General features: G+C 40.0%; 1 protein-coding gene across 2 annotated transcripts in view; it reads right to left on the reverse strand.

The window, feature by feature from the left end:
- The window catches only part of LOC126094475 (ubiquitin carboxyl-terminal hydrolase 46), a 98,945-nt gene that overhangs the window by 28,938 nt on the left and 45,275 nt on the right, over window positions 1-24,732 (reverse strand). Inside the window, exons 5-6 of one of the 2 annotated variants that reach the window (XM_049908867.1) lie at window positions 19,806-19,942; window positions 19,564-19,719 (exon numbers count right to left, since the gene is read on the reverse strand). In XM_049908867.1, coding sequence (XP_049764824.1) covers window positions 19,564-19,719; window positions 19,806-19,942 — 293 coding nt within the window. Of the gene's footprint in view, window positions 1-19,563; window positions 19,720-19,805; window positions 19,946-24,732 lie in introns of both variants that reach the window. The other variant, XM_049908866.1, reaches the window with a different exon arrangement.

Raw genomic sequence — 24,732 nt, forward strand, 5'->3', positions numbered from 1 at the left:
AAACAGCACAATTTGTGCTGAAAATTTCTTTATGTCTGTCTGTCTGTCTGTCTATTTTGAACATCGTGTTTCAATGTACTGAACAGTAATCTGTAAGGGATTTTTCTGTACTTCCATGTTGCTACATCAACATATCTTTTTGAATCCATTCACAGTAACTATGTACTGAACAGTAATCTGTAAGGGATTTTTCTGTACTTCCATGTTGCTACATCAACATATCTTTTTGAATCCATTCACAGTAACTATCCTGTCCAATACTGTATTTTCAAAAAGGGCACTGCACCCTAAGTGAAGAAAGTTTTTATCCAGAAGAAGCAAGCAATAAGAATATTGTGTAAAGTAGACAACTGTACATCTAGTAGACACCTTTTTACAGGTCTCCGAATGCTTATACTCATTTTCCATTACACATACTCCTTAATGATTTTTGTTGCTGATCACAAAAGTCAGTTTCAGCTGAACTGACATGAGACATTGAGTCACAGACAGGCACAACAAAAAGGCTGTTATACATTTAGCTTTCGGCCATATCCTTCTTGAGAAAAGAAAACACACATTCACACAAGGAAGCACATATGACTGATATCTCCACCAGCTCCCGTCGGAATCCAAGTTTCATTGAATGAAAGCAGCAGTCTGTAGTAGGGCGGAGAAGAGGGAGGGACAGTGGGGTGCATAGATTATTACGATGCGGAGCGTGCAAGGGCTACATGGAATGTGACAAAGCTATCAGCTGCAGCATTAGGATGCTCTGGGGGATGGAAAAGGAGTGTGGGGGTGTGGGAAAGGAGAGGAACAGAGAAGGGGAAAAACTGATAGATGCAATGGCAGAGCGTGGCACATTATGACATTGAGGGCAGTGAATAGGGAGGAGGTGATAGGAACAGAGAGGGGCATAAACTGTTGAGTGCAAGGTATGGGAACAATAAGTTATTGTAGGTTGAGGCTGGAATAATTTTGGGAATGGAGAATGTGTTGTAAGGAAACCTCCATCTGCATACTTCAGAAAAACTGATTATGGATAAGAGAATCCAGATGGCCTGCGTTGTGAAGTAGCCATTGAAATCTAGCATTTTATGTTCAGATGCATGTTGTGCCACAGGATGGTCAAGTTTGCTCTTGGCCACAGTTTGGCAGGGACCATTCATCCTAATGGACAGTTGGTTGGTAGTCAAACCAATAGATATACACCTATGCAATGATTGCAGCAAAACTGGTATATGACATGGCTGCTCTTTCACAGGTGGCATTGCCTCTGATGGGGTAGGATAATCCTGTGACACACAGGACTGGAATAGGTATTTTTCTTTAAAGCAGTCTAGGTCTGGGGGATAGTGCCTGTCATGAAGGCCTTTGTGAGACCTTCGGAATATTGTGCAAGGGAGTTCTTGTCACTGCGGATACAGCATCCCTGGGTGGCTAGGATGTATGGGACAAATTTTCTGGTGTGAAAGGGATGACAGCTGTAGAAACACAGTTACTGTTGGTACATTTAATGTGGACAGAGGTATGGACAAGAGGAGGAGGTGATCAATGTCAGGAAGGTGGCACAATGGGTTGAGGAGGACCAGGTGAAGCGGATGGGAGAGAAGGTGTTGAGGTTATGAAAGAATGAGGATAGGATGCCTTTGCCTTGAACCTACATATTGAAGATATTATGAATGAACCTGAAACAGATCAGGTGTTTGAGGTTTTGGGAGGCTAGGAAGCTTTCCTCTAGATTGTCCATAACAAGTTGGCTTTGGAGGGTGTCATGTGGGTATCCGTGGCTGTGCTGTGGATTTCTTTGTATACCTTACCTTCAAAGGCAACATAACTGTGAGTTAGGATAAAGTTAGTAAGGTGTATGAGGTATGAGGTATTGAGTTTGGAGTCTGAAGGACGTTGGGAGAGGTACTGTTCAACAGTGCAAGACCATGGTCATGAGGGATGCTTGTGTATAGGGAAGTGACATCAACAATGACAAATAGGGATCCAGGAGGTAAAGGTGTGGGGATGGTGGAAAGTTGGTGAAGAAAGTGGTCGGTGTCTTTTGTATGGGAGGCTAGAGTTTGGGCTATTGCTTGGAGGTATTGGTCCATGAGGGCCAACATTATTTCAGTGGGGCACAATAACCAACTACTTTGAGGTGACCAGGATTATTAGGTATGTGGATTTTGGAATCATGTAGAAGATGGACTTTCCATTGTTTGAACTTTTATTTACACAGTCACATTACAAAACACAAAAATAATTTTCCTGTAGATTTTGCCATTTTGTTTGTGGTCAAGAATGAAGTTATCTACTCTGGTGGGAAGATATTCAACAAGCTCCCATGTAACAAAGCAAGAATTTGGGAATCCCTACCAATTCGAAAGAAAATAAAAAACATATATCATTAGCAATTATTTCTACAAATTATCTGAATATCTATTGAATATCTATATGAATATATATTGAAAAGCTCTGTTAATTTCATAGCAAGGCGCAGTGTGCATTGTAATGCTATACGAATGGTTGTAATGGGCTGTAGATCAACACACCATTTATAGATGTTGGTAGACACATTCTTTGAAAAATACCACTCTAATTAAGTAAGTATTAATGGGACCAATACATGGTATGGATAAAAAAATGTAATTTTTATGGAATTTGAACCTTTGGGATCTTGCTCATTTACTCTCCAAACGGTTTTCCTGAAAAATTGGATTTAGGACATTTATTTTATTTTATTGTGTCTATGTCATGCTCGGATTTGCTGGGACAGTAAGTTCTGATGTCAACCTTTCCTTCTCACTTGTCTTTTAGTTGTGAAATGTGTGTGCTAATCTGTAACAGTGCCATTACGGCACTCCACTGTTTCACACGTTTCATCTTACGAAGTTTGTTTCTGTTGTTGCTAAGATCAGTGTGTTTGTGGTGTTGTGAATCCAGTTTTACTTTGATCTCACTGAAGATGATGAAACCAAAAGGAGTTTTTAAAATGAGAAAGTTTAAAGAATGTACACTCATAACATATGTATATCATGTGAAAATATCACAGCGGCACCATGTAAAAGTGCTCCAATCAAACTTACTCACAGTGCTTCGTCAATAAGACATTTTTTCTTCGAATATAGAACAAATGAAGAAAGGAACAATATTATAATGAGCATGATTATTTTATCTGACATTGTTTTTAATTTTGTGATGTGCAAGAAGTGTGTAATATCTGAACTCATGAAGATTGAAGAATCTGACAGTGGTAGAAAAGGTATCGTAATTCTGCAACTAATTGTTTGTCATAATTATTATTCTGTTATTTCCTTTCTGACTTCACTGAAGTCAGACCCAAATAGGCCTTATGAAGTAAATACAAGACTTGCGTACACACTATGTTCAGTTGGGAAAGGTATGGCTGCTGGAAACATATTCTGCATACTCTGCAAAGAACTTTCAGAATCTGGGAGCTTTACTGGAGAAAGTTGTAGTGGAAGTTGGTGAGTAGCTCATGAGGAATGTTGTAAGAGAAGCTGTTGCAGAAATAAAGGTTTCGCAAGCCCCCTATTGTTTTAGATGGGAGCCGGCAAAAATGGGGACATCTCTCCCTGAACAGTGTTGTTACAGCAACAAGTGTAGACACAGTGAAGTTCACCGATGTAGAAATTATGACTAGATTCCGTCAAACTTACAAAAGATTAACAAGATGCAGAAACAAAGAACACAAATGAAAATGTTCTTCGAACTATTAGGGTAACGATGGTGGAATGGAAGTATTTGGTTTAAAAAAATATTTTAATGAACAGAAGAGAAAGAGAGGCGTATCTTGGAGATGGTGACAACAAGGCCTATACAAGTGCAGTGAATACCAACCCTTAAGGTGACATGGAGATTACCAAAACGGAATGTGTCAGCCATGTACAAAAACATTTGTGGGCCAGATTTAGGAAACTAATTGTCGACCTTAAAGGTAAAATATTACATGGTGGTAAACTGCTGATATGACAAGGTTGTTTGACTAAGAATGAAATAGAAAATCTCCAGATTTATTATGGACAGGCAATTAGACAGAAAAAGGACAATATAGGGGCTACAAAGAATGATGTGTGGGCAATATTTTTTATAATTCTGCTACAGATGAAAGCCCATGCCCATCGTTCTGCCCAAAAGGTGATACATCATGGTGCTGCAAGTTTAACAGGGCAGGATTGACTGGAGAATTTTATTTGCATAAGCATAGTCTTCCAGCAGCTGTACTTAGTACTATAAAACCCATATTCAGAGACTTGGCAAGGTCTGAGCTACCAAAGAAGAGTTTTCATGGGCAAACCCAAAATCCAAATGAGTGTTTCAACAGCTTGATTTGGGTCTACCAAAAACTGTGTTTGTAGGTATGCAGACATTTGTAGGTATGCAGAGTCCACGATGCTGTTCTCACATACAACTGTGAAAATGTTGCCAAGTCTTGGGTACTACAAAAATTAGGAATTATTCCTGGGAAGAATATGGTCTCAGGTCTTCACCATTGTGACAACTGTAGATGCAAGATGCTAAAAAAAAGCAAGACAATCAGCTAGGTGTCATAAACAAAAGTTGGAGGTGACAAGAGGCAGAAGAAGACAAAACATACGGATCAAACTGCTTTTGATCATCTAAAGACCCTTTTTCTGAAGAACTATTCACGATAATTCAATAAAATTTAGTATGTATCTAGGTAACTACCATCTTCAGCTATGGAACCTCAAAAAAAAAAAAAAAAAAAAAAAAAAAAAAAAAAAAAAAAAAAAAAAAAAAAAAAGTAAAATTTTGTGTTATTTTCTTCTAAATAAAATTGTAAATTAAGAAAAATATGGCAAAATTTTGGATCCTTTCGTTTTCTAAATGTATTGAAAAAAAGAAAAGAAAGCAGCTCAAAAATAATATTTAGGTTTAGTATAATGCACAGCAGATACTTAATGTCTGGTACAAATTACACTCTTGTACATTCAATAGCCTCCTCACAAATGGGACAAATGTATGGTGTTAGTATGGACCAAATAGGGAAGTATGCTCCACAAGCAGCTCTACAGTATTTCTGAGGAGACAGCAGCTTTAAGCTTTCTTTCCAATTTCCTTGATTGAATTCTGACAGCATAACAATGTATAGCGTTCAGCAGTTATTCTTTTCCTCCCCCTCCTCCTCTTGTTTTCAGTCCTCAGTCATCTAAAGGGATTGATGGGGCCTGCCATGAATTCCTCTCCTGCACCAACCTCTTCATCTCAGAGTAGCACTTGTGCCTTGTGTCCTCAATTATTTGTCTTCCCCTACAGTTTTCACTCTGTAGAGCTCCCTCTAGTGCCATGTAATTTACTCCCTGATGTCTTAACATGCCCTATCAGCTTGTTCCTTCTTCTCGTCAGTATTTTCCATATGTTCCTTTGTTCGCCCATTCTACAGGTTGGTTGGTTGGTTGGTTGGTTGGTTGGTTGGAGGATTAAAGGGACCAAACTGCAGAGGTCATCGGTCCCTTTTTCCAAAAAACTAAAAATACCCACAGAGAATAAAAAATGTTTAACAGAATAGGAGACAGACGACACAGAACAAAAGAAACATAGACAAGGACCAGACAAAACGAAATAAAATCACACAGAGTGTGACGGTGGTTGGCCGACCGACCATAGGAACAAAAAAAAGGAAAAGCCAACCACTGAAAACACATTAAAAACTGAGTTTAAAACTGTAGGCCAAAGGCCAGAATCAACACAAAACAATAAAATAAAACATAAACACTCATATTAAATGATAAAAACCCCCTGCCCGAATAAAACGCAAAACTAAGCCAGCCATAGCAGGGTCATCTGTTAAAAGGGCAGGGAGCGTGTCAGGCAGTGCGAACGTCTGCCTGAGCACAGCTAAAAGCGGACACTCCAATAAGATATGGACCACAGATAAAACGGAGCCGCAGCGACATAGAGGTGCATCCTCACGGCGCAGTAAGTGGCCGTGTGTAAGCCAAGTGTGCCCAATGCGCAGCCGGCAGAGGACAACAGACTCCTTGCGGGAGACCTGCATGGACGACCGCCACACAGTTGTCGTCGCCTTGCCATTCTACAGGGAACCACCACATTTCATACTTTAACAATATTAAGAAAAGGATAGATGACCACTCACTGTAAAGGTGACCCGCTGAGTTGCAATAAGGCACAACAAAAAGCCTGTTACACATCATATCTTACGGCCAAAGCCTTCTTCAGCAAACAAAACACACATATTCACACAAGCAAGCACACCTATGCACACATGGTCGGTACCATGACTGGAATTCCAGTCAGAGCTGATGGTGGTAGTTGCCAGGTGTACATAAGGTGTGTGTCTGCTTGCTTTTTGCGTGCGTGTGCATGGGTGTGTGCACACGCACGTGTACAGGGTTGCCACAAATTTCCAAAGTGAAATTCCCCGATATCCGTACAAGTGAAATCTCAAGGATGAGTAAAACCATAAGTTGACAAGAAGAGGAGGGATTTCTGTACTTCTAAACTTGTGAGCAAAAATCTTAAGTACTGACATCAAAATCTGGACTTACAAAATTTTCATCCTGTCGCCCCTACGCAGTTGGGTGTTGGAGACATTTCTCCAGAGGAGCATAGAGGAGATTCTATGAAGCAGATTAAACCTAGTAAGAAGTTTTTCATAACTGTAGCCATTAGCAATTATTCAAAAATTGTTGTTGTTATTGTGGTCTTCAGTCCTCAGACTGGTTTGATGCAGCTCTCCATGCTACTCTATCCTGTGCAAGCTTCTTCATCTCCCAGTACCTACTGCAACCTACATCCTGCTGAATCTGCTTAGTGTATTCATCTCTTGGTCTCCCCCTACGATTTTTACCCTCCACGCTGCCCTCCAATACTAAATTGGTGATCCCTTGATGCCTCAGAACATGTCCCAACAAACCGATCTCTTCTTCTGGTCAAGTTGTGCCACAAACTTCTCTTCTCCCCAATCCTATTCAATACTTCCTCATTAGTTACGTGATCTACCCATCTAATCTTCAGCATTCTTCTGTAGCACCACATTTCAAAAGCTTCTATTCTCTTCTTGTCCAAACTATTTACCGTCCATGTTTCACTTCCATACATGGCTACACTCCATACAAATACTTTCAGAAATGACTTCCTGACACTTAAATCTATACTCAATGTTAACAAATTTCTCTTCTTCAGAAACGCTTTCCTTGCCATTGCCAGTCTACATTTTATATCCTCTCTACTTGGACCATCATCAGTTATTTTGCTCCCCAAATAGCAAAACTCCTTTACTACTTTAAGCGTCCCATTTCCTAATCTAATACCCTCAACATCACCTGACTTAATTCAACTACATTCCATTATCCTTGTTTTGCTTTTGTTGATGTTCATTTTATATCCTCCCTTCAAGACACCATCCATTCCGTTCAACTGCTCTTCTAAGTCCTTTGCTGTCTCTGACAGAATTACAATGTCATCAGCGAACCTCAAAGTTTTTATTTCTTCTCCATGGATTTTAATACCTACTCCGAATTTTTCTTTTGTTTCCTTTACTGCTTGCTCAATATACAGATTGAATAACATCGGGGAGAGGCTACAACCCTGTCTTACTCCCTTCCCAACCATTGCTTCCCTTTCATGTCCCTCGACTCTTATAACTGCCATCTGGGTTCTGTACAAATTGTAAATAGCCTTTAGCTCCCTGTATTTTACCCCTGCCAACTTTAGAATTTGAAAGAGAGTATTCCAGTCAACATTGTCAAAAGCTTTCTCTAAATGCTAGACACGTAGGTTTGCCTTTCCTTAATCTTTCTTCTAAGATAAGTCGTAAGGTCAGTATTGTCTCACGTGTTCCAGTATTTCTACGGAATCCAAACTGATCTTCCCCGAGGTCGGCTTCTACTAGTTTTTCCATTCGTCTGTAAAGAATTCGTGTTAGTATTTTGCAGCTGTAGCTTATTAAACTGATTGTTCGGTAATTTTCACATCTGTCAACACCTGCTTTCTTTGGAATTGGAATTATTATATTCTTCTTGAAGTCTGAGGGTATTTCGCCTGTTTCATACATCTTGCTCACCAGATGGTAGAGTTTTGTCAGGACTGGCTCTCCCAAGGCCGTCAGTAGTTCCAATGGAATGTTGTATACTCCGGGGGCCTTGTTTCGACTCAGGTCCCTCAGTGCTCTGTCAAACTCTTCACGCAGTATCGCATCTCCCATTTCATCTTCATCTACATCCTCTTCCATTTCCATAATATTGTCCTCAAGTACATCGCCCTTGTATAGATCCTCTATATACTCCTTCCACCTTTCTGCTTTCCCTTCTTTGCTTAGAACTGGGTTTCCATCTGAGCTCTTGATGTTCATACAAGTGTTTCTCTTATCTCCAAAGGTCTCTTTAATTTTCCTGTAGGCAGTATCTATCTTACCCCTAGTGAAATAAGCCTCTACATCCTTACATTTGTCCTCTAGCCATCCCTGCTTAGCAATTTTGCACTTCCTGTCGATGTCATTTTTGAGACGTTTGTATTCCTTTTTGCCTGCTTCCTTTACTGCATTTTTTTTATTTTCTCCTTTCATCAATTAAATTCAATATTTCTTCTGTTACCCAAGGATTTCTACTAGCCCTCGTCTTTTTACCTACTTGATCCTCTGCTGCCTTCACTACTTCATCCCTCAAAGCTACCCATTCTTCTTCTACTGTATTTCTTTCCCCCATTCCTGTCAATTGTTCTCTTATGCTCTCCCTGAAACTCTGTACAACCTTTGGTTCTTTCAGTTTATCCAGGTCCTATCGCCTTAAATTCCCACCTTTTTGCAGTTTCTTCAGTTTTAATCTACAGGTCATAACCAATAGATTGTGGTCAGAGTCCACACCTGCCCCTGGAAATGTCTTACAATTTAAAACCTGGTTCCTAAATCTCTGTCTTACCATTATACAGCGTGTTTCAAAAATGACCGGTACACTTGAAACGGCAATAAAAACTAAACGAGCAGCGATAGAAATACACCGTTTGTTGCAATATGCTTGGGACAACAGTACATTTTCAGGCAGACAAACTTTCGAAATTACAGTAGTTACAATTGTCAACAACAGATGGCGCTGCGGTCTGGGAAACTCTATAGTACGATATTTTCCACATATCCACCATGCGTAGCAATAATATGGCGTAGTCTCTGAATGAAATTACCCGAAACCTTTGACAATGTGTCTGGCGGAATGGCTTCACATGCAGATGAGATGCACTGCTTCAGCTGTTCAATTGTTTCTGGATTCTGGCGGTACACCTGGTCTTTCAAGTGTCCCCACAGAAAGAAGTCACAGGGGTTCATGTCTGGCGAATAGGGAGGCCAATCCACGCCGCCTCCTGTATGTTTCGGATAGCCCAAAGCAATCACACGATCATCGAAATATTCATTCAGGAAATTAAAGACATCGGCCGTGCGATGTGGCCGGGCACCATCTTGCATAAACCACGAGGTGTTCGCAGTGTCGTCTAAGGCAGTTTGTACTGCCACAAATTCACGAAGAATGTCCAGATAGCGTGATGCAGTAATCGTTTCGGATCTGAAAAATGGGCCAATGATTCCTTTGGAAGAAATGGCGGCCCAGACCAGTACTTTTTGAGGATGCAGGGACGATGGGACTGCAACATGGGGCTTTTCGGTTCCCCATATGCGCCAGTTCTGTTTATTGACGAAGCCGTCCAGGTAAAAATAAGCTTCGTCAGTAAACCAAATGCTGCCCACATGCATATCCCTGTCATCAATCCTGTGCACTATATCGTTAGCGAATGTCTCTCGTGCAGCAATGGTAGCGGCGCTGAGGGGTTCCCGCGTTTGAATTTCGTATGGATAGAGGTGTAAACTCTGGCGCATGAGACGATACGTGGACGTTGGCGTCATTTGGACCGCAGCTGCAACACGGCGAACGGAAACCTGAGGCCGCTGTCGGATCACCTGCTGCACTAGCTGCGCGTTGCCCTCTGTGGTTGCCGTACGCGGTCGCCCTACCTTTCCAGCCCGTTCATCCGTCACGTTCCCAGTCCGTTGATTTTTTCAAACAGATCCTTTATTGTATCGCTTTTCAGTCCTTTGGTTACATTAAACCTCCGTTGAAAACTTCGTCTTGTTGCAACAACACTGTGTTCTAGGCGGTGGAATTCCAACACCAGAAAGATCCTCTGTTCTAAGGAATAAACCATGTTGTCCACAGCACACTTGCACGTTGTGAACAGCACACTCTTAGAGCAGAAAGACGACGTACAAAATGGCGCACCCACAGACTGCGTTGTCTTCTATATCTTTCACATCACTTGCAGCGCCATCTGTTGTTGAAAATTGTAACTACTGTAATTTCGAAAGTTTGTCCGCCTGAAAATGTACTGTTGTCCCAAGCATATTGCAACAAACGGTGTATTTCTATCGCTGCTCGTTTAGTTTTTATTGCCGTTTCAAATATACCGGTCATTTTTGAAACACCCTGTATAATCTATCTGATACCTTTTAGTATCTCCAGGGTTCTTCCATGTATACAACCTTCTTTTATGATTCTTGAACCAAGTGTTAGCTATGATTAAGTTGTGCTCTGTGCAAAATTCTACCAGGCGGCTTCCTCTTTCATTTCTTAGCCCCAATCCATATTCACCTACTATGTTTCCTTCTCTTCCTTTTCCTACTGTTGAATTCCAGTCACCCATGACTATTAAATTTTCGTCTCCCTTCACTATCTGAATAATTTCTTTTATTTCACCATACATTTCTTCAATTTCTTCATCATCTGCAGAGCTAGTTGGCATATAAACTTGTACTACTGTAGTAGGTGTGGGCTTCGTATCTATCTTGGCCACAATAATGCGTTCACTATGCTGTTTGTAGTAGCTTACCCGCATTCCTATTTTCCTATTCATTATTAAACCTACTCCTGCATTACCCCTATTTGACTTTGTGTTTACAACCCTGTAGTCACCTGACCAGAAGTCTTGTTCCTCCTGCCACCGAACTTCACTAATTCCCACTATATCTAACTTTAACCTATCCATTTCCCTTTTTAAATTTTCTAACCTACCTGCCCGATTAAGGGATCTGACATTCCACGCTCCGATCCGTAGAACGCCAGTTTTCTTTCTCCTGATAACGACGTCCTCTTGAGTAGTCCCCGCCCAGAGATCCGAATGGGGGACTATTTTACCTCTGGAATATTTTACCCAAGAGGACGCCATCATCATTTAATTATTCATCATTAATCATATTCAAAAATTATGGCAGGATTTTCTGACTACACTTTTAAGTACTATCTGATGTAGTTAGCTACAGTATTGCAGGTGATGTGACTCAAATTTAACATTTATAGAAAATGACTTTCTTTCAAACAACCTCTTAAGCTATGGGCTATACATTTTCCATCTATCCGATGAGAATTCTTCAAATAAAATAACTTTATGAAAGTCCCTCATGCCTTGAAATGTAAATTCACCAGGAGTCAGACAGAACACATACTCTGATATATTATCATACTCTATCCAAGTTTCTATCAATGATGATTTACCGACTCCTGGTAAGCCATATGGGTACAACATGAATTTAAATACATTAATAATTCCATAATTCCATCAACGAATAACTTCTCCTGCCCAGCCTTCATAAATCGTATGATATGAATACACCTGGCCTGCTGGAATGTGGGATGGGGTAAATGATATTATCAAGATATTGACGAAGACCTCTCATTGTATGTCTGCCTCTATTTTCTTCTTCTTCTTCTTATCATACTATTTCCTAATTTATGGACCACTTTCAAAGTGCCAAAATGTACTAGAATAAATAAAATGTCTGTAGAATGCTGCACTGTACAATGTACTTGCAGTGAGACAGTAAAAATTCCTGAAATCCATTGCTCGTGGCCTCTGGCCTGCTGAGGAGCAGCGTAGTCCAGGGTCCTTGATGAAAATCTGCCTCATTACACCACACATAAACAGACCTGGACTGCGGGGAGATTGGTGAGACTAGATCCGAGGGGCAGGGCCTGCTCATCACTGGGAAACAATGGGCTTCAGACTGGCACGCCCAATCCATTAGAGATACCCACAGAAATGGCCTGCAGTTTTGGCACGCCATGGAAGTCCTCTCATGTGTTGTATGGCCAACTACTTATGTCACAGACACCACGGTGATGAAATGAGAGTACAGTGGTTAATTCAATACTAACGAGGAAAGGTAGCAACTCACCGTGAAGATGACCATTGAACTGCAGACAGGCACATAGGAAGGACAATCACATTCTCACACATAAAATTTTTGGCCATAGCCTTTGCCAGAAAACAAGAGCGCACACACTTTCACAGTAGCGAACTAGTGCATGTACTCAGCTGTGCCCAGCCAGCTACGATGCATGACATTTCAGTAAACAAACCATTTCATCTACCGATACAAAAATGACATTTTTCCAGTGTCCCCCCCCCCCCCCTCTCCCCACCAAGTTTCCTTGACATGTTTGAAATTCTCTGATATTCTGCGATTTCCAGAACTTCTGCCAACCCTGGTGTGGACGCACAACTGCCCACACGTTCCTTTGCTGAAGAAGGCTTTGGCCGAAAGCTATAATGTGTGAAAGTTTTTTCATTGTGTGTCTGCAACTCAATGGATCACCTTTACCGTAACTAGCAACCTATACTTTTCATAATATTGTTGATATTCCAACATGGAGTTTCCATTGTTCCATTCCTTACTTTATCAGTCCACATAACTTTCAACATTTCTTCTGTAGCACCACACCTCAATCGCTTTGAGTCTCTTCTTTACCAGTTTTGTCACAATCCACAGAATACTGTGCTCCAAATGTACATCCTTAGAAATATCTTCCTCAGTTTAACGCTGATGTTTGTGCGAGTCGACTTCTCTTGGACAGAAATGCCCTCATCTCTGCTAATCTGCTTTTTGGCCCTCTGTTTCCTACATCATGTGTTGTTTTGCTTCCTAGACAGTGGAATTCCTTAACTTTGTCTGCTTCTTGGTTCCCAGTTTTGACAAGTTTATTGCTAATATCATTTCTGCTATTGGCACTCCTCATTATTTTCAGCTTTCTTTGGTTTACACTCAGTTCATATTCTGTACTCTGAGTGTTTATTCCATTCAATAAGTCCTGTATTTCTTCTCCACTTACAGTGAGATTAGCAAAGTTATCAGCAAATCTTTTCATTGACATCCTTCCATCTTGAATTTTAATCATAATCTTGAATCTTTCTTTTATTTCCATCATTGCTTCTTTGATGTATGGATTGAACAGTAAGGGCAAAAGACTACATCCCTGTCTTACACCCTTTTTAATCTGAGCATATAGTTTTTGGTCTTCCATTCTTATTATTCCCTCTTCATTCTTGTTCATATTGTATATTTCTCACCTTTCCCTATAACTTACTCCTTTTTACATAACTTTGAACATCTTGCACCATTTTACATTGTCAAATGCTTTTTCAGGTCAACAAATCTTACGGACATGTCTCGATTCTTCTTTATGTCTTGCTTCCATTATCAATCACAATGTCAGAACTGCATGTCTGCTGCCCTTACCTTGCTAAAAGTCAAACCGATTATATCTAATAGAACCTTATTTTCCTTACTACTGTTTTGTATATTATTCTTGTCAGCAACATGGATGCATGAGCCATTAAGCTGAGTGTCCAACCGTTCTCATATATATCTGATCTCATTACCTTTGGGATTGTGGGATGATATTTTTCTGGACATCTGGTGGTAGAGTTTAATCAAAGCATTCAAATGAATGTCCATGGTTTCTGTGAGCCATGATCTTTCGTACGTCTTTGACTTGTCTTCTTGTGTTCTGTGTGGTGTGAGTGTGTGATGCCTCTCTGCTATATATCTTGTAGCACTGAGTGGAGTATAATTTATTAGTTTCTTTTAACATGAAGTGGTGGGGTGCAAATTATGTAACAAGCTCCCACAGTCTGTACAAGGTTTACCAGAACAAGCATTCAAACAAGCACTGGATGACTGGTTAGTTGCCCATCCATTCTACAAAATAAAGGAATTTATCACCTGTAATATAAATTACATTAATAACAAGACTATTGTTTCTTTTAAGAAGTATGTTGTTTCTTTTAAGTTATCAGTTGTACTGAACTATGTGTGTGACCATTGTCTCTTGCTGTAATGCGGAACTCTGAAAAGGTTATAGGCCCAAATATCCAGGTAACTGGATGTTAAAACGGTTAACAGACTTGGAATAACATGTCATTATTTCAAACTTAGGATACCATTGTTCCAAAGGAGAATTGTTTTACTCTACAAAAATGATAACAGTTAGTTTGATTAGTATGCCAAAGGTGAAAAGATGCAACAACTATTGAAATGGGGCTTTTGCAATTGAGAATGTGCTTATTCTCAAAGGATTGGCCAAATATGTCTCAGAAGCTGAAAAAGGTGATCCAAGGCCAAAGTAAAAATAATTTTTACTATTGATGCCTCCTCCCAAGTACATGCAAGAGAAGTAAAATCACCAGTGGACTTGGGGAAGAGACTGGAACTGTTGTTTGACTTCCCTAACAAGGATAAAGTTATTTTCTGTAAGTGCATAAAGTCCGAATATTTTATAAGTGTGCTAACAGTGATGTTAATGATACCTGACAAAGCAGAACCTCAAATGCCTTCAATGAAACATCTTTAAATAGTTCTTTTAACAGAAGTGACTGGTAAGTTGATTCTGGAGCTGAAGTGCATCTCAAAGCAAATAAAAGTTGGATGAAGAGTATGGAGAGCATGCACAAAATTGTGGGAGTGAATCACACAAATTCCAGTGTTGTGCTCTGCAGAAGTTGATTTTAACATCATTTATTGGAAAGCCTACCTATGCCATTACAGTGGAAATGTGTGCACTGCAAAATAACAACAATCTGTAAGCAGACTGATTGAACAAGGGAACTCAGTTCAATTTAATAATGATCACTGTAATATTTTTAACAGGGATAAACAGTTAGCTGCAACTGCAAATATGATAAATGGTGCTTATAAACTCAACATTGACAGGTTATGTATTGTTTCAGGAACAGTTACTGCATCTGAATGACATAGAAAACTAGGTCATTTAAATGCACAATATTTTCTCATTTTGGAAGATGAGTACAGCCGAATAGGTTTGTGTACTCTCTAAAGACAAAGGATGATACTTGTGAAAAATTTCAAGAATATTTAAAAATGTCAGAAAATTAGCAAGAAATGAACATGAAAACATTGAGAACAGATAACAGTAAAGAAATCTGCTGGACACGTTTTTACAGTGAACTGAAAGCAGTGTCTCATTGTACACTAGAACAGAAAGGTTCAGCATGAAGGTTGAACAGAACTGTGCCAAAAGGCGAGTGCATACTATCTGATAGTAAAATTATAAAAGATTTTAGGCTTAAACTGTTAATACTGCAGTATATTCTCATGGATAGGTTGACGTGTTCAAGTTTAGGTAGCAAAACACATCTTATGAACTGTGAACTGGCAAGAAACCACACATTAGACATCTCAGAATAATTGGAATCAAGGTCATCATGCATGTTACCAAAGTTAAGATAACAAAATGGGATAATAAGGCAAAGAAATTATTGATTCAGAAGTGAATGATGTAGTGATAAGCAGAAATATGTGACTATAACAGAAAATGTTAAGATGAAGAAATTAAAATAAAAAATCATGGTGCAGGAAGATGAAGTAAAGCAGAAGTCTGATCCCACATCAAGATAAGACTCACATGATGTTTGGAATTTAGAAGACTTAGTTACATCAAAGGAAGATGCTGAGAGTCAAAAACTTATCACAAGAAGATAAAGTGCAGAAGATTAGAAGATCACAACGCCAATTTAAACCAATAAGATGATCTGATGATTATGAGACATTTTCCTGCTGAAACTTCTCATCAAATAGAGGACCCAACAACAGTGGAGGAAACCCTCCCAGGCCTGATGTACAAGTATGGGAATGTGCTATGGAAGAGCTTCAAGCTTTTGAAAACACCACCACCTGGCACATGGTGCTAATGTTGTGAAGTGTAAATAGTTGTTCCAAACGAAAGTCAACAGTGAAGGTAAAGTGAAGAACCATGCCAAGTTATTGGCTAGAAGAAACACTGAGAAACCTGGAATTGATTACAATGAAACTACTTTCTCCTGTAGTAAGACTTCTAATAGCTTTAATTGCTGTACTAAATTTAAACAATATCTTCATGTGAGGACATCTTTTTTAAATGGTATTCTCAAACAGAAAATTTTTCTAAAGCAAGCTGAAGGTTTTTAATCTTTGTAACGATAATGGAAAAGTTTTGAAGTTAGAAAGGGCCATGTATGGGTTGAAACAGTCTGTGAACTCTATAAGAGTAAGCAATGTTTTAAATTGTTGAGGTTACAAATGGTCTAGACTAGAACCTTGCTTGTTTTTAAAACATAAGGACAAAGGCTTAGTTAGCATGATAGCTTTCTGTGTAGACAATTTCTGTAAAAAAAATTTTTTTTTTCCTCAAATGACAAACGTGAGACTGAATTCTTAAAAGATAAGCTAAATTTGGAATTTGAACTAAAGGAGTTAGGAATAGCTAAAAATTGGTTTACGGATGGAAATCAATGGAGTGTTGGCTTTACGTCAAGAAATGTACACTGGTCAGCTGATGGGAACGTCCAATATGTCATAACATGAAACTGTAAAAACACTTATTAAAACTAAACTTCATTTTCTAAGTGAAAAAGAAATAAGTCTGATGATTTATTAGGTACCATAATGTATTTTTCTGTATTTAACATTTTTCTTTCAATGTGATCTATTCAAACCAGTTTAATAATTCATATTCTGACAAGCATAGGAAATGCACTAAAAGAATTACTGACTGAAGCTTACAAAAGGAGATTTAGAATTATGAGATGCAGATTGGGCAAACTGTTCCTTAGTCTGGAAATCATAAACTGGTTTTCTTATAAACTTGTGAGATACTGTAATTTCATGGCAGAGTGCTAAGCAGAAAACCGTTGCTCTCTTTAGCACAGAGACTGAGTATATGGCTCTTTCTGAGGCTTGTTGAGATACCATTTATTTAAGAAGTTTATTGCATCAACTGATAAGCTATAACAAATGTATAACTTTGTTTAATGATAATTAGTGCACTTTAAATTTGTCTGTTGATTCTTCATATCATAAAAGGACCAAGCATGTTGTTGTACAACATAATTTTTTAAAGGAAACAGTATCCAACACAGTTGTAACATTTTACTTACAGACAAATGATATGCTAGCAGTCACAATGAAAAAAGGATTAAGAAAGACTTCACAGATTGTATGGGTCTAGGTATTTTTAAGAGAATCACTTGAACATTTTGAAGTGAGGCTGTTGAGTTTAATCAAAGCATTCACAAATGTCTGATGTCTGTTAGCCATGACATTTCATATGATGTTGTATAACAGTGACTTTCCCTTGCATTGTCATGTTCTGTGTGCCACGTGTATGTTGTGTCTGTTCGCTGTGTATCGTGTAGCACAGAGTGCAGTATAATGTGCAAGTTTCTTTTAACATGTAGTGGTCTAATAAAGTGTCCACTAGCATATCTATCAGTGTTATCAGTGAAAGAAGGTAAATGGTGGAATTCACATGCAACATAATTCCCACAGGTATGTATCCAGACATATTCTACACACCAGCTTGAATAGTCACTTTCCCTAATTATTTCAAAAGCTCAAAGGAGTGTTATCTATCCCGTCTGCCTTATTTCATCACAAGTTTTGCAAAGCTCTATTAAACTCTTGCTAACATTTAACCCCTATGTTTGCTGTTTTGACTGTCACTTCTTCCTGAATCACATCATCAGACAACTCCTCCATCACAGAGGCCTTCAGTGTTTGGTGATAGCTTATTGTAGTATTGAGAAGACATTTCTAAGACTTCCTTGCCTTTCACTAATGCACACACTGACTTATTCCATGTACCTGAAAGTTTATGAGCTCTATGAAAAATGACTGAACGAATGAATAAATTTCGTTTGCAGTGAAAAGTTGGGGATTCGGGCTGATGTGTATTTTATTAACCTTAAAATGTAACAAATCTGCAACATGTACCAGGAGGAATGGTCAAACTTTGAGGAAATGGCAGGAATGCTCATCTAAATCAAAAAGTTCATATGGGAATATGCCTTATTCTAAATGGTTTTGGTGATAGAACACATTTTACCAGACATGTGAGGGAACATCACAACCACAGTTATCCTAATTGCTGGATTGATCATGGTAGTACAATTAACTGGCCATCAAGGCCACCAGGTCTTACAGCATTAGAATTTTTTTTACTATTAGGGGGTTGGATGGAAGTCTGAGATGTACAATCAAAAAATTAAGTGCTTTGTCGCATCACAGACAGTTGCCCTCATTAGGGAACACGCAGAGGCACTTAGACAACCAACACAACATATTCCCAGCAGTTCTTGATGTCTCCCTGACTGAGGATGGATTTCTATTGTTGAGGAACTGAACACTTGGTAGAATGTTCCAACCGTTGTTTACAGGTACTTGTGACTACACTGCAAAATAGTGCCGTGTATCTCTGTCACTTTGAAGTACAGTGCAGGATTCAATAAAATTTACTTGGCCTGCCATAATAATGTGTAACTTAGTTCCCCTTGTAGACTGTAATATTAGGTCATTGATGATACTGTTGGAAATAAAAAAAAATTGAATGCATCTGGCATAATTAATAACAATAATTTTCAGCTGTACAAATTGGTAGAAAAAGGAGCTCCATAATAACATTGTTTATAAAGAGGATAATGGAGAACAGTGACTCTTACAAGAATGACAACAAAACGTCTAGACTGCAACAAAGAAAAACACACAGTTAAAATGATATATCAGAAAAAAAGAGGCACATAATGTGTGAAGACACAGAGGGAGAAATCTAATCCTGTGATGAAGTTAACATCTGTGTAACATCCATTTTTAAACAACATAATAGGAGAAGAAATGTAAGTATACTGAAGTTACTTTTTACTGTATTCCATTATATAACAATCATGAAATGCCGAATCTAACAATAATACCTATCCTTGACCGTTTTATTAAATGGACTCCAGAGAAAGAGTGAAAATCAGCATTAGATTGCAGTTTCACGTGAGTACATGTCGCAGCCATCAAAATGATTGCTCAGTTGTGAAGTCAGTTACACAGTTATAGGAAAACAATTATGAATAATGACCAGTAATTATTTCTTCTTGTACAAGGCAAAATTATTTCCAAACTGAAACAAAGGTTTAGGTCTGTGACAGGTCAGCTTCCTGTGAATGATACAGTAGCCAACTACAGACAACAAGTGCTTAGAGGATAAGCAGTTATTGCATAGCCAAGGATAATGATTTAAAATGGTTTTCTCAACAATGGGAAATACTATAATGTCTTGCACTTTGAGAGAAACCTTACATGCAGCAAGTGGTTAGATTCGTTTTATGAGGGAGGGGAGTACAGGGTGAGCTTTGGACAATTGAGAAAATAATGTGAGAGACTTGTATAGGCAAGTATTTTTAAAATAATTCTAAAAAAATAACTTTACTTGCATGCCTCTGAGTTATTACCTGAGCTTCTTGATAGCTACTGCAATTATCACATTTGAATTTGTTATCACTACATAACGTTTCAGTGTTACTAAAACACTTAAGACAATGAGTTATACTGGTGTTCTGATCCACATCAACCTGAAGATCAAAAAAGTCTTCATCTTTACTGCTGACCTGCAAGAAAAATAGGAATTATTAAAAAAGTGGTAACATTGATTAAGATTTATCTGTTCACAACAAAGTACATGGAAGAAACTCACTGTTTCACAGTTTAAACATCTTGTTTCACTTGTAAGAATACCCTGGAAAATTTCATGAACCCAAGTTGGTTCCTGCTGAGATGAAGGTGTCTCTCCATTTCCTCCTGTCTTTGGCTTGTTACTACTCTGGTGACGCTCTGCTGAAAATCAATCACAAAAATTGATCTTTATATTCCTGTGAATATACAGTCACAGGACGAATCTGAATGTATTCTATTATATGTCAGCTACACCCTGGCTAACAGTGTTTAAGCAATTGTTACTTACAGCCTTTTCCCTTTAATGCTAACAGTGCATTAGCAACTACATGGGCCACTCTCTTGAGGAAAGACAATGATCTTTTTGTGAACCACAGCTGAGAAAATTTAGAGAACTAGCATTTGAAGCTGACTGTAGAATCACATTCTACCGGCACCAATGTACATTCTGCATAAGGACCAGAGACAAGATAAATTATTGCTTGCATGGAGACTCACAGAAGACTTTTTCCTCTTGCTCTGTTTGTGAGGGTTAGCCTTCTGCTGCTGAGCAGTGTGTCAGCAGTGTGCAAGTAGCAGCAAGTGGCTTATTTAGTGTTCATATAAGTGTAGTAGTCAAGTTGAAAATTTGTTCGAGTGTTCTTAACGCACTTGTTTAGTTAAATTCATCAAATCATTGTGTAGTTTCGTATTTAGCAGGGGCAGATTTGCATTTTAATATCTGTGATGTGCCAAGTCGCATAGTTGTCTGTCGTTTGTTTATTTCTTTCAAATAGTCTTTGTACGTTGCTGACATAACAGTTAGCCATCTGGTGCCGAGCAGTGTGTCAGCAGTGCGCAAATAGCAGCATTACTGCATTTACTAGGCAGTCTTGTATTTTAAGAACTGTTTAAATTTTGTGTCGAATTGTTTGTGCTCTCTATAGATTAGTTCAGACGTTCTTTGCACAACAGTATTTAGCATGGATAGGGACTGCGACTGCTGTGTTCGGATGCGGGCTGAGTTGGCATCCCTTCGCTCCCAGCTTCAGGCAGTGTTGGCTTCGGTCACACAGCTTGAGGCTGTTGCCAATCGGCATCACTGTGGGGGTCCAGATGGGGGTTTGTCGTGGACGGCCAGCTCGTCCCACGCATCCCCCGATTGGACTACGACTGTGGCTGCCCGGGATACTGCCCACATTGAGGCTGATCCCTCACCTGTGGTAGAGTGGGAGGTTGTCTCGAGGTGTGGCAGGAGGTGAAAGACATTCTGGAGAGCTGAACGGAAGGCCTCTCCAGTTTGTCTGACGAACCGGTTTCAGGCTCTGTCTCAGGCTGATACTGATCCTCGGCCGGATATGGCTGCTTGTCCTGTTCCAGAGGTTGCCCCTCAGTCTGCTAGATCCGGGCGGTCGCAGAGGGTGGGCTTGCTGGTAGTTGGGAGCTCCAACGTCGGGCGCGTAATGGGGCCCCTTAGGGATATGGCAGCAAGAGAGGGGAAGAAAACCAATGTGCACTCCGTGTGCATACCGGGGGGAGTCATTCCAGATGTGGAAAGGGTCCTTCCAGGTGCCATGAAGGGTACAGGGTGCACCCATCTGCAGGTGGTTGCTCACGTCGGCACTAATGATGTGTGTCACTATGGATGGGAGGAAATCCTCTCTGGCTTCCGGCGGCTATCTGGTTTGGTGAAGACTGCCAGTCTCGCTAGCGGGATGAAAGCAGAGCTCACCATCTGTAGCATCGTCGACAGGACTGACTGCGGACCTTTGGTACAGAGCCGAGTGGAGGGTCTGAATCAGAGGTTGGGACGGTTCTGCGACCATGTAGGCTGCAGATTCCTCGACTTGCGCCATAGGGTGGTGGGGTTTTGAGTTCCGCTGGATAGGTCAGGAGTCCACTACCCCCAGCAGGCGGCTACACGGGTAGCAGGGGTTGTGTGGCGTGGACTGGGTGGTTTTTTAGGTTAGATGGTCTCGGGCAAGTACAGAAAGGGCAACAGCCTCAAAGGGTGTGGGGCAAGGTCAGGACATGCGGGGACCAAGCAGTAATTGGTATTGTAATTGTAAACTGTTGAAGCTGCGTTGGTAAGGTACTGGAACTTCAAGCGCTGATAGGAAGCACCGAAGCTGAAATCATTATAGGTATGGAAAGTTGGCTAAAGCCAGAGATAAAGTCTGCCGAAATTTTTACAAAGGCACAGACGGTGTTTAGAAAGGATAGATTGCATGAAGTAGTGAAGGCAGCAGAGGATCAAGTAGGTAAAAAGACGAGGGCTAGTAGAAATCCTTGGGTAACAGAAGAAATATTGAATTTAATTGATGAAAGGAGAAAATATAAAAATGCAGTAAATGAAGCAGGCAAAAAGGAATACAAACGTCTCAAAAATGACATCGACAGGAAGTGCAAAATGGCTAAGCAGGGATGGCTAGAGGACAAATGTAAGGATGTAGAGGCTTATCTCACTAGGGGTAAGATAGATACTGCCTACAGGAAAATTAAAGAGACCTTTGGAGATAAGAGAAACACTTGTATGAACATCAAGAGCTCAGATGGAAACCCAGTTCTAAGCAAAGAAGGGAAAGCAGAAAGGTGGAAGGAGTATATAGAGGATCTATACAAGGGCGATGTACTTGAGGACAATATTATGGAAATGGAAGAGGATGTAGATGAAGATGAAATGGGAGATGCGATACTGCGTGAAGAGTTTGACAGAGCACTGAGGGACCTGAGTCGAAACAAGGCCCCCGGAGTATACAACATTCCATTGGAACTACTGACGGCCTTGGGAGAGCCAGTCCTGACAAAACTCTACCATCTGGTGAGCAAGATGTATGAAACAGGCGAAATACCCTCAGACTTCAAGAAGAATATAATAATTCCAATTCCAAAGAAAGCAGGTGTTGACAGATGTGAAAATTACCGAACAATCAGTTTAATAAGCTACAGCTGCAAAATACTAACACGAATTCTTTACAGACGAATGGAAAAACTAGTAGAAGCCGACCTCGGGGAAGATCAGTTTGGATTCCGTAGAAATACTGGAACACGTGAGACAATACTGACCTTACGACTTATCTTAGAAGAAAGATTAAGGAAAGGCAAACCTACGTGTCTAGCATTTAGAGAAAGCTTTTGACAATGTTGACTGGAATACTCTCTTTCAAATTCTAAAGTTGGCAGGGGTAAAATACAGGGAGCTAAAGGCTATTTACAATTTGTACAGAACCCAGATGGCAGTTATAAGAGTCGAGGGACATGAAAGGGAAGCAATGGTTGGGAAGGGAGTAAGACAGGGTTGTAGCCTCTCCCCGATGTTATTCAATCTGTATATTGAGCAAGCAGTAAAGGAAACAAAAGAAAAATTCGGAGTAGGTATTAAAATCCATGGAGAAGAAATAAAAACTTTGAGGTTCGCTGATGACATTGTAATTCTGCCAGAGACAGCAAAGGACTTGGAAGAGCAGTTGAACGGAATGGATGGTGTCTTGAAGGGAGGATATACGATGAACATCAACAAAAGCAAAACAAGGATAATGGAATGTAGTCGAATTAAGTCGGATGATGTTGAGGGTATTAGATTAGGAAATGAGACACTAAAAGTAGTAAAGGAGTTTTGCTATTTGGGGAGCAAAATAACTGATGATGGTCAAAGTAAGAGCTTACGGAATATCAGACCAGCTGTGTGGCTGGATTGAAGAGTTTTTAGCAAACAGAACACAGCAATTTGTTCTCAATGGAGAGACGTCTACACACGTTAAAGTAACCTCTGGCATGCCACATGGAAGTGTTTTGGGACCACTGATTTTCACAATATATATAAATGACTTAGTAGATAGTGTTGGAAGTTGCATGCGGTTTTTTGTGGATGATGCTGTAGTATACAGAGAAGTTGCAGCATTAGAAAATTGCAGCGAAATGCAGGAAGATCTGCAGCGCATAGGCACTTGGTGCAGGGAGTGGCAACTGACCCTTAACATAGACAAATGTAATGTATTGCGAATACATAGAAAGAAGGATCCTTTATTGTATGATTATATGATAGCGGAACAAACACTGGTAGCAGTTACTTCTGTAAAATATCGAGTGTATGCGTACGGAACGATTTGAAGTGAAATGATAATATAAAATTAATTGTTGGTAAGGCGGGTGCCAGATTAAGATTCATTGGGAGAGTCCTTAGAAAATGTAGTCCATCAACAAAGGAGGTGGCTTACAAAACACTTGTTCGACCTAGACTTGAGTATTCCTCATCAGTGTGGGATCCGTACTAGGTCGGGTTGACAGAGGTGATAGAGAAGATCCAAAGAAGAGTGGCGCGTTTCGTCACAGGGTTATTTGGTAAGCGTGATAGTGTTACAGAGATATTTAGCAAACTCAAGTGGCAGACTCTGCAAGAGAGGCGCTCTGCATTGCGGTGTAGCTTGCTGTCCAGGTTTCGAGAGGGTGCGTTTCTGGATGAGGTATCGAATATATTGCTTTCCCCTACTTATACCTCCCGAGGAGATCATGAGTGTAAAATTAGATAGATTTGAGCGCGCACTGAAGCTTTCCGGCAGTCGTTCTTCCCGTGAACCATACGCGACTGGAACAGGAAAGGGAGGTAATGACAGTGGCACGTAAAGTGCCCTCCGCCACACACCATGGGTGGCTTGCAGAGTATAAATGTAGATGTAGATGTAGAAAGGTATGTCTGGTAGTGGTACAAGATACAGTCCGCCACCCACCATATGGTGGCCCGTGGAGTAAGTATGTATTTAGAAGTAGTGGACGGCGTTCTCTTACAGTTATGAAGAGCCTCAGGTGGAGCAACCCTGAAAGCAAAGCATGCAATGTGTATCAGATAGGTGAAACACCTTAGACTTCAAGAAGAATGTGGTGTTGTTCCAGCTTTCAGTCCAAATACTAGATTGATGCAGCTCCCTAGACTAGTTTCTCAAGTACAGGCCTGTTCAATTCTGCATAACTAC

The sequence above is a fragment of the Schistocerca cancellata genome, chromosome 8, assembly GCF_023864275.1.
Source record: "Schistocerca cancellata isolate TAMUIC-IGC-003103 chromosome 8, iqSchCanc2.1, whole genome shotgun sequence".
NCBI classification, from domain to species: Eukaryota; Metazoa; Arthropoda; class Insecta; order Orthoptera; family Acrididae; genus Schistocerca; species Schistocerca cancellata.